This window comes from Theropithecus gelada, chromosome 20, assembly GCF_003255815.1.
Source record: "Theropithecus gelada isolate Dixy chromosome 20, Tgel_1.0, whole genome shotgun sequence".
Taxonomy (NCBI): Eukaryota; Metazoa; Chordata; class Mammalia; order Primates; family Cercopithecidae; genus Theropithecus; species Theropithecus gelada.
Window position 1 is genome coordinate 41,460,077 of NC_037688.1, and position 10,923 is coordinate 41,470,999.

General features: G+C 46.0%; 1 protein-coding gene across 1 annotated transcript; it reads left to right on the forward strand.

Annotated features, from left to right (window-relative positions):
• The first annotated feature begins 241 nt into the window (after positions 1-241).
• Positions 242-5,272, forward strand: HSBP1 (heat shock factor binding protein 1). Its single transcript, XM_025369619.1, has 4 exons — positions 242-413; positions 968-1,034; positions 1,602-1,722; positions 3,719-5,272. Exons 1-3 carry the CDS (start codon positions 369-371, stop codon positions 1,718-1,720), a joined length of 231 nt encoding a protein of 76 aa, XP_025225404.1. The 5' UTR covers positions 242-368; the 3' UTR covers positions 1,721-1,722; positions 3,719-5,272.
• The last annotated feature ends 5,651 nt before the right edge of the window (positions 5,273-10,923 follow it).

Here is a 10,923-nt window from a genome sequence, read left to right on the forward strand (position 1 = left end):
GACAGGCCAAAGAAACCCAGAGCCGTCTTTCGACTGACTACAGCCTGGAATGGGGGCCAAGGCCACTCCCTGCCTCTATTGCTCCATTTCTGAGTTGGTCTCACTTCCCACCCCACCTACGGCACGCTGGGGAGGGGAGGGGCTATGCAAAAGAGGGCGGGGAGCGTGGGGTCGGGCCCCTCCTTGGAACGGAAGCGCTCGGCCTCCAGGCCCTTCCGGTGCGGGAGAAACTACTACTCCCATAATGCCCCGCGGTCCCGCGAGCAGCCAGTCTCGTCGCGAGAAGCAGCGGGCGGGGGCGTCTGAGCCGACAAACGGAAGTGTAGGTTACGGTCTGAGACATAACCGCCAAGCTGGGCGTCGGGGAGATGGCCGAGACTGACCCCAAGACCGTGCAGGACCTCACCTCGGTGGTAAGGGACGGCTGTGAGGGCCCGAGGCCGCGGCCTTCCCGGGCGGCGCCGGGCCAGGCCTTGCTGGACAGAGGCGCGCCCACCGCGACCGCGCGTGGCGTCTGCCGAGGCCCCGTTTCTGGAAGCGTCTCTGGCCGAGGCTCCCGGCCACCTTGACCCCCGGGGCGCTCGGTGCGGACCCGTCTCCCCGCGGGTGCTCCCAAGCCCGACCCCCTCCGGTAGCCCCATTCACCTGTCGCGAACGCTCCCCGGGTCCCTCCTGCCTCCCTCTGACACCCTCCCCGCCCTTCGACTCCTTACACACCCCTGGGTGCCCCAGCCCGGCAGAAACAACCTGAAGACCCTGAACTTTGAGTCGCAGCGGCCTCCCCAGCCCACCAGCCTAATTAGACAGGTGGGAAAACGGAAGCCCCGAGAAGGAAGATCCTTGCTGAAGGCGGCACAGCTGGCCAGAGGCAGAAATGGGGCTGGAACCCAAGACCAGGGCTCACGTCCTGATCCCAGGAAGGTGTCTCAGGATCGATGTGGACCGTGTTTGTTTCGGTTTTTCTTAGGTGCAGACACTCCTGCAGCAGATGCAAGATAAATTTCAGACCATGTCTGACCAGATCATTGGGAGAAATATCCTTTTTATCTGTAGTGGGCCTCCTGTGGGCCTTTGGAGCCTCTTTGCCGGGCAGCGGTGGGGATAAATGAGTAGTTTTCAGGCCAGCTTCAGCCAGTCACTTACAGAATTTGAGCTTGGATTGTACTGTGTTTCCGAGAAGGACTGCGCCGAGAGCTCGGGGTACAGCTGAGCTAGACAGATCCCTGGCTCAAGGAGCGTACATCTACCAATCCTAATAGCTGGTGTGGTTGACCATGGACTGTGAACTAAGCGCTTTTGTGTGTGTCTTTCTTTTGATACTCAGCATGACCTTATGAGTGGGTTGTAGTGTTACCATCTTTAGCAAATGCATACATTGAGGTTTAGGGGTTCCATCACTAGTAAGGGTCAGGGCCGGAAACCGATGCTGGGTAGCCGTGCCCCCGAGTCCTACACTCTACCCACCAGCCTGTAACAGTGTCTAAAGGAAATCGGAAGACCGATTTCCCTAAAATCGTTGTGTTTAAGGCCGTAGTCTACAGGGACGGAAGGAAAGGGCTCAATGAGGAGATGTTGGCACGCGTTGTCTTTAACTTCACCACTTGATGATATGAGTAGTCGCATTGATGATCTGGAGAAGAACATCGCAGACCTCATGACACAGGCTGGGGTGGAAGAACTGGAAGGTGAAAACAAGATACCTGCCACACAAAAGAGTTGAAGGTGAGGAAGGGGGCAATTTTTTTTTCTTTTCTTTTTTTCTTTTTTCTTTGTTTTAACACGGAGTTTTGCTCTTGTTGCCCAGGCTGGAGTGCAATGGCACGATCTCAGCTCACCACAACCTTTGTCTCCTGGGTTCAAGGGATTCTCCTGCCTCAGCCTCCCCAGTAGCTGGGATTACAGGCTTGCGCCACCACGCCCAGCTAATTTTGTATTTTGAGTAGAGATGGGGTTTCTCCATGTTGGTCAGGCTGGTCTCAAATTCTGACCTCAAGTGATCCGCCCACCTCAGCCTCTCAAAGTGCTGGGATTACAGGAGTGAGCCCCCGTGCCCAGCCTTTTTTTTTTTTTTTCTTAAAAGAATAGAACCTATAAGTATAATTTTGATGTAGTCAGACATGCTCTAGATCAGTTCCCAGCCATGATCCCAGCAAACATCCCTGTATTCTTGACCTGCTGTGGACTTCATGTTTTGGAATTTTTCATGCCAAACTCATTCTTTACACTGAATTTATTTTCCCAGTTTTTATTAATTAGACTTCTGTCACTGTTAGTTAAGACCACTGGCTAACATTAGATAACCACTGAGTTTTTATCATTCCAGCTAATAAAGGGGTTTTTGTTGGCCTATAAAGCCTGTCACTGGAAGATTTTCCATTGCTTTTTTTGGGAGGCGGGGGGCGGTGGAGGGGATCGCTGATAAGTCGTCCACATTACCACCTTCTTAAATGGCTTAAATTCTGGAGACTTGCTTGGTAACTTGACATAGGTAAACTAGATTGTAGCCACATTAAGCTTTTACTCTGGAGTTCATTTAAATTTCCACTGAATAGTTTCAGATGTCAGAGGAAAGCCCATTAAAACTACCCACATAGCAAGATAGGTAAATGTACACTATCACTCAGCACAGTGCACTGAGTGCACAGTTCTTTTCCTCTTTATGTGTGAAAAATAAGTTTTAAACGCCCTTTTCTCATGTTTCATTTATAACGTTTTAATTCTCTATAAAAATGAATGTTACCGAGGGAGGCGGAGGTTGCAGTTGAGATCGCGCCACTGCACTCCAGCCTGGGCGACAGAGTGAGACTCGTCTCAAAAAAAAAAAAAAACGGTTGCTGGCGCGTGGTGGCTCATGCCTGTAATCCCAGCACTTTGGGAGGCAAAGGCGCGCGGATCACTTGATGTGAGGAGCCCAAGACCAGCCTGGCCAGCATGGTGAAACCCTGTCTCTACAAAAATGGGCGTGGTGGTGCACGCCTGTAATCCCAGCTACTCGGCAGGCTGAGACAGGAGAATCGTTTGAACCCAGGAGGCAGAGTTTGCAGTGAGCCATGATCATGCCACTGCACTCCAGCCTGGGCGATAGAGCAAGACTCTGTCTCAAAAATAAATAAATAAATCAAAATCCTGAGTATTTTTAGATAGGTAGTGTACCAAGCAGAATATACAGTAAAAGATGCCTAATTTCCTATTTTCTGGGCTTGCTCTGGACCACATTTTAAGTTACTGCGAAATACAGATTTGGGATGTTGAAGACAGACTCTTAACTTTGCTTTTATCTGTACAATAGGTGGGGTTTATTCACTCTGTGAGTAAACCACATAACTGCTTTCTGTGGGTGATGTCATCGTTATTCTTGTCCAGAGATAATTTGGAAAAATGTCCTCCCAGTCTTAGATGCGTCTGTGGGTCTCTTTTTATGTTATGTGGCAGTCAAAACTCCCATCAACCGACTGAGAATCTTGCCACAAGAATTTCAGGATGGTAGACTGGCTAGTAATGGGGGTCATTGAAAGAAAAGAATGGGAGTAGGAAACTGACTCCAAAATTTTAAAAAATATTTCCAGTTAAATCTATTTTTGCTAAAATATTGTCCAAAGAAAATAAGTTTAACTCAATAGGAGAGTGTAAAGGGATTTTTAGTTGATAGTTCTGTATGTCATTTTTACTTGCACTCATACAATGAAAAACATGTTGATGATTTTTCCTTCTTCAACAGGTTGCTAATAATTTATACTGGAATCTGGAACACCATGTTTCCAAGCCAAGAGAAGATCGAATGGCTTTTTACAGCTAACTACTATGTGTAGACAGGTTTTATATTATAAAGTATGCATTCTTATCACATACTATATAGTTAGTTTGTAGAGTGATTTAACCCCCAGTTTCTTGAACATCTTGGACCTTGGTCAGTTGTGCTATTCATCATTAAACACTAAAACTTTGGCGGTTCCTGCATAACATTGTCAAATCTTTTAGTGTATTTCTGTGAAGTCATATTTTTTTTCTTGTCATTCCTTTTGTAGTAGTTGCTGTTTGGATAAAAGTTGCTGTGTGATTTTCTTATTACACGAATAGTAAACACTTCGATTATAGTCTTGGTGAAGTACGATGTTTGTAGACTTTAGAGTTCTTTACTTCTCAGCACAAAGTGACTGTTGAGCTAACACCAAATAGTGTGTTGGCAATACTTTTCGAATGGCTAAAAACACCTAAAAATTGTTTATTCAGAAATATCTGTCACTGCTCTGTTGCCAAAACTCAGAATAGAACTTAGACTTATGTCTAAGTCCCTGAGGTCACATGCTAAAGTCAATGAAAAGTAACCACTGCCACTTTCTTGTGTTAGAACTTTTACAGTACAGAAAATGACAATAGCCTTCTGTAATGAGGCATTTGTTAGAGTTTTGCATGAGATTCTAATACTTCAGTAGGACCCTACGTGGTTCATCTACAATGGTTACCATAAAAAATCTGGCAGGATTTTAAAATTCAATCACTCCATCTTTCCTTTGAGCTACTGACTGGAAAAGAAAGAGAAGGAAAAGAGACCATGTTAAGCCCATGCCAGCTGCTTGGCTAGAATATGGTCAATGATGTGTAGTAGACTCAAGTTTTTAAGAAGTACTATTTTACTTAAACTGTTTCTTATCTAAATTCTTGCAGAGTGACAATGTTACTGATTATAGAGGACAGGGACAATACCTTTTAACTCTTGCCACTCAAAAATGCAGTGCCGGGAGTGCTAAACCGAGAAGCCAATATTGATGACGTGGAAGGTGATCCATGATTGTCACCACAAAGTGCTTTTACACAAAAACTTGAAAAATTGAAAAACATGATGTTTTTAAGTTTCTCGTATCACCAGTCTTGGTGTTTATATTGCAAATCTATCATAGGAAGAAATAATTTGTCCTGTATACAAGTTACATGGGGAACATAAAGGAGTCAGATCCTTCTGTAATAAAATGAATTCACCACTCTGGTTACTCAACTGCAGAACCTCCTTTGATCAGGCCAGTTGTGATGCAGGCTGGAGCCCCTGAATGCCCTGCACACACTGCAGGCATTGACCAGACCAGCTGAAACCTGCGTCCCTGCTGATGTTCTCCAGCCTCCTAAGTGGCAAATGGAAATGATATGGCCGGTTGCAGTTGTAGGAGAGTTGTGACTTAGGCAGGAGTCGACCTCCTCAAATAATGGAACGATTTCAAAGGCAGGCTGCCCTGACCAAAAATATCTGCCATGAATAAAGGTGCCTGAAATCCTGCTATGAAGCTTCCTTTGTGTCAAAAATCTGTTTGGTTTTCAGATTGAAATGCAGAAATGACATTAGAGTATCAACTAAAACCTCTGGATGGATTAAGTACAAGTAGCCCAAGGCAAAGCAGGAGGGGGGTGTTGGGGGAGGTTGCCTGCTGGAAGGGGAAGCTGAGGAGCGGGAGGAGGGCTTGCGAGGACTCTGCATTGCAGGAGAATTGTCTCAGGTACGTTCCCAGAACACTTGCCCCTAGAGATGCTGCAGGAAAAAAAGGGTTATGGTCACTTGGGTTTAGATGACATGCTGTGAACCTCATGAAGAAATTAGCATATTAAAGGCTCGGAAAGTAGAGCGGAGAACTCATCTTTAAACCTGCTCGCCTCCTGGATTTCAAGTTCTGCTGTTGCCCAGGCTGTAGTGCAGTGGCACAATCATAGGTCACTCGGAACCTCAAGCTCCCAGGCTCAGGCAGTCCTCCTGCCTCAGCCTCCCAAGTAGCTAGTATTACAGGTTCGTGCCACCACCCCTGGGTTTTGCTGTGTTGCCCAGGCTGGTCTAGAACTCCTAGGCTCAAGCAGTCCTGCCTCAGCCTCCCAAAGTGCTGGGATTACAGGCTTGAGCCACCATGCCTGGCCAAGGGTCTTTTTTATACTGTATGAAGTACTCTTTCTCCAACTATTCTTGTTCATTTACCAGCCAGTGAAGATTCTCTTGAGGGCTGACAAATACAGATGAGTATGGGGGCCCTTGCACCAAGGAAAACAGCCTTACATTTAAGTGCCCTGTCTCCCAAACCCCAAGGCCCCACAGCTTCTTCGTTTGGCCCCTAGTTCATCCTGCTGTCCTTTGAGCCACAGGATTTTAAAATATTTTAATCTTATTTTCATAGCAATTTTTTGTTTCATTACCAGTAAAGTGCAGTCATTGTTTGACCCTGTCAGGACTAGCATACAATATTTCAGGTAACTAAGAGTTCATTTGCCCCAGTGAGTCCTTGGAATTTTAACCCCCACTTAGAGCACTGTTGCTATGGGAACAGAGTCCTCCAAACAATGAAAAGTGAACTTTTTCAACATGCTGATTGTAAATGGAAGCCTTCCCAAACAGATACTGTGTTCCTCTTTTCTTTGGATTTTGCAGATTATATATTTTGATTAGAATAAAATGGAGGCATTTGCAGCATGTGTTGTCATATCTAGCCCTGAAAGTTGACTGGCTACAGTTACCGATTGTTCACAGCTAGCACCATTGAAAGCATTGACTATAAACCGCTGTACTGCGCTAAGCATTTTGTTTGCACTATTTGGCTTAATCCTCACGACCACACTGAGAGGTTTTCATTGGATGAGTCCCATTTAAGGAAAAGGAACCCGAGACTGAGAGTCAGGGGCCCGAGGTCACAGCTGGCAGTGATGACCCTGGAATGTCCTCACAGCTGCACGCCTGCACCGCTCACGAACACAGCTGATCATCTGCCTCTTCATGTGAGCCGAGCTCCAAATCTCATCTGTCCAGGCTGTCTGGAAATCATCAACCCCACTCGCTGGGTCTCGAAATTTAGTTTCAAAAGGCTGATGTAGTGTTTTCAATTAAACATGACCTAAAATTAAGTAATAAACACACTGGATGTGAGTTTTTATTTGCAATTTAAACTATTCAGAGCTGGTAGAAAATGTGTGCTCCTGGATCAGTGCCTTTTTCTCCTAAATCAGTTGAGAACAACGACAGAAACTAAGTTCCTCAAACATCTGCCCAGAGCACAACCGCGGGGAATACGAACCGCAGGTTTTCACATTGGTTTTCCATGCCTGTACCCGTCCTGTCTCCCACAAAAATTATTGCTTGAGGCCCAACCCGGGGGAGAAAAAGACACCTCCCCCAACTCCATGACCTATTAGCTTACCATCCTATTGGAGCACGGTTTTTGTTGTTTTACAGCAACGAAGACTTTAAAATGCACTCATGAAGCCATCACCTGGAATCTTAATCTTGCATTAATTTTAAGTGTCTGATTTTAGCTGCAGCCAGTTGAGAACTTTTCAATGAGTGAAAATGAGGGAGGGGAGACGTTAGTCACTGCCCAAAAACAAAACCAGAGGAATTGTGATTGAACATTGCACTTATCAACCCCACAAATTAATATGAAAATAGGAAAAGAGTTTGTTATTTTAAAAAAGAAAAAAGGGCCAGCCTGGGCAATATAGTGAGACTCCATCTCTACAAAAAAATAGAAAAATTAGCCCCGAGTGTGGTGGCACACACCTGTGCTCCCAGCTACTCAGGGGGCTGAGGTGGGAGGATCACTTGAGCCCAGGAAGTCGAGGCTGCAGTGAGCTGTGATCGGACCACTCCACTCCAGCTGGGTTGACAGAGCAAGACCCTGTCTCAAAAAAAAAAAAGGGGGGATCCTAAGGCTTGGTCCTCACCCCTGAGGCTCTCACTAAGAGGTGCCTGGAAGCTCCTCAGACCCCTGCCTAGGGTTCAAGTGACCCTAGAAGCTGTACACCATCAGCCTCTGTGGGATCCCCGACACTGATGAAATGTAATGTGTGGCTGTCTCCTCAACAGAGCTCCATTTTACCAAAGCTTATGTAGACACCACATACGTGAACTATCATGTAGATGCTACCCTGCCTCATAAGAACAGGCTTGACTGTCCTGCTTCACAATAATAATCTTCACGATAATGATCTAATAATGGTCAAATTCTGTGTCCCTACCGTAGAAAACAGAATTTGACCATTTAGTCACATTGGTCTTGCAAAATGTCCACCTTCCAAAAGAGAACAGTATTGCTTCCCAATAATTAAGAATAGTCTGGATTCAGGATCCAGCAGCTTAGAAGCATTTAGCTGCCAATAGCAGAAATCAGCCCTTTTAATAATGGTGGGATGTATTATTTCACATGGCAAGAAGTCCCAAGGGAGGGCAGCTCTGGGGCAAGTAAATTCTGCACCTCAGTAAAACTAAGAGCAAGACCGGGCTGGGCACGGTGGCTCACGCCTGTAATCCCAACACTTTGGGAGGCCAAGGTGGGTGAATCACCTGAGGTCAGGAGTTCTAGACCAGCCTGGCCAACACGGCGAAACCCTATCTCTACTAAAAATACAAAAATTAGCTGGGCGTGGTGGTGGGCACTTGTAATCCCAGCTACTCCGGAGGCTGAGGCAGGAGAATCACTTGAACTCAAGAGGCAGAAGTTGCAATGAGCCGAGATCGTGCCATTGCACTCCAGCCTGGGTAACAGAGCGAGACTCCATCTCAAAAAATAATAAAATAATAAAAATTAAAAATAAAAAGACCAAACCCCAGATTTGTTCCACCTGGGTGCATCCAGCCAGAGAATGCCTTTCTCCTTTCCTTTTGTCTCTCAAGAGTGAAGAAAATGTTTCTTTGAAGGTGTTTCCACCCCACTGCCTGTGCCTAAAACGATCCTGACAAACAGGACCTGCATGATAGGTTGAGCAGTGTGGTTATTGTTTTTTTGTTATCACTACTCGGGTTGGGGGTGCTACTGGCACCGAGAGGGTAGAAACCAGGGATGCTGCTTTCACACCCATGCATAGGACAACCCTCACCCTAAAGAATGGCACAGTCCCAAGTGTCAACATTGCTAAGATTGAGGAATCCCAGCTTAACCCACTCATGAGACCACTTGAGCCTGGTGTAATGGTTCTGCTGTCAGTTTCTGGACCCTCAGAGGTAGAGACATACAAGAACAAAACCAGGGTTCCATCAGAAAGGAAATCAGAATGGTTACTGGGTGGATAACCTACAGTGTTTGCTACAGACCTTCCAGATGTAGCTTCTAGATTATAAACACTGGTAACACGGGAGGTGGTTAAATCGGAATTAGCTGGCTGTCAACCTTGGTGGCACATTAGAATCACCTGGGGAGCAGTTCAAAGGCCCAAGACTGGGCAGCACCACAGAACCCTCACATCAGAATCCCCGTGGGTGGGCCCAGACAGCAGCGTTCATTTTAGACGCTAGTGTGCAGTCAAAGTCGAGAACTTCATTCAAGAAGGCTTGTCTGCTGCAGACCGTTCGAGGATGTAATTCACCAAGTTCCATGGGCTTCTTCCACGCCTGTGTCAACCCAGCTGACACCTCAACTTGGACAGTCAGGGCTTTGGCCCCCGTTACCTGGTATTCAACTCAATCCACATGTCATGCATGCCTCAACAATTTGATTGTGTCCCAACTGTTTGAAAATAAGGATTTCTGATCCCTCGGTAACCGGATTCAGCTTCAGATCCGCCTGACATTTTCCCTGCCTGTCCTGTGCCAGGTACGGCGCTAGGTGCTTTCACCTGTACCATCTCATTCACTCCTCAGAGACGCTCGAAAGTTGTTGACATTATCAAAAGGTTTTCCAGCTGGAATTCATCTCCCTCTAATCAACCTTCAAAACCTCCATTTGTAAACCATTACTGTAGTTTTATTATCTCTTACCTTGGTCTTTACAAGCTGCTGTCAAAAACCCAGTAAGTGTTTCCAGAAAGAAACTTTAAATATTACATATCTTAAAGATCTTTTATGCAGAATATCCAGTTAATTTTGATGGGCTACGGATAATCATCAGAAGAGCCATTTCTGGAAATGTAAATAATATGGCTGTTTCTTTTAACAGTGCGTTCTCCTGGAAAACGTAAGACCGTTTGACTGATTCTCCTCCAGAATCTTATTGAGGCAAAGGACTGGACCAAATTCTTCATGGAACAGAAGCCCAGGACTGGTAAGTCCAGGAAATGCTGCAAAACAATGTCCTCAAAAGAAATCAGCGTTTCCTGGCCAGGCGCAGTGGTTCACGCCTGTAATCCCAGCACTTTGGGAGGCTGAGGTGGGCAGATCACGAGGTCAGGAGATTGAGACCATCCTGGCTAACACCGTGAAACCCCATCTCTACTAAAAATACAAAAAATTAGCCGGGCGCGGTGGTAGGCTCATGTAGTCCCAGCTACTCGGGAGGCTAAGGCAGGAAAAATCATTTGAACTTGGGAGGCAGAGCTTGCAGTGAGCTGAGCTTGCGCCACTGCACTCCAGCCTGGGTGACAGAGGGAGACTCCATCTCAAAAAAAAAAAAAAGAAAGAAAGAAAGAAAAAAAGAAATCAGCCTTTCCCTTTGATAGGTACCTCTCCTGTTAGCCAGGCTCAGGTGCGCCTCAATTAGGACCTGTGTTCACTGGGGCCATAATTAAGAATCTTAAAGGGAAAGAATCTTTTGAAAGCCATCTGTCAAAAGTATGCAGTCTTGCTTGTAGAATTTTACAGAGGTTCATGGTTACTGTGGGTCTGTAATGGGTCTGTGAGCCCTCATCCCCGGGGCTGAACTTCCTATCAGAATCCTTGTCTGGAAGGTTGATTGTATCAGATGCACATGTTGCCAGCGTCCTCAGAAGGAGATACAGGAAGATTCTTTTCCTGGGCCACTCCCATTTTCTCAAGCTTTGACAAGTCCTGACAGTGATCTGTGATCCGACTTTGTCTTCCCCATCGTGAAAAGCAGAACCCATAGAAACTCTCTGGCACAAAATCTCTGGAATCACCGACCCAGAAATTGTTCCCTACCATCAACTCTGCCAGAAATTTCTTGGATTTATTCAAGCTGACTTGTATTCCAGAACAATTGTGGACAAGATTTGCTAGTCATGCTTCCAACA

Bases quoted from the DNA above. Each gene is read 5' to 3' on its own strand.
- HSBP1 (XM_025369619.1), top strand. From the start codon at position 369: ATGGCCGAGACTGACCCCAAGACCGTGCAGGACCTCACCTCGGTG. The intron at 414-967 runs GTAAGGGACGGC...GGTTTTTCTTAG, and splicing joins TGCAGGACCTCACCTCGGTG to GTGCAGACACTCCTGCAGCA. The intron at 1,035-1,601 runs ATATCCTTTTTA...TAACTTCACCAC, and splicing joins TGACCAGATCATTGGGAGAA to TTGATGATATGAGTAGTCGC.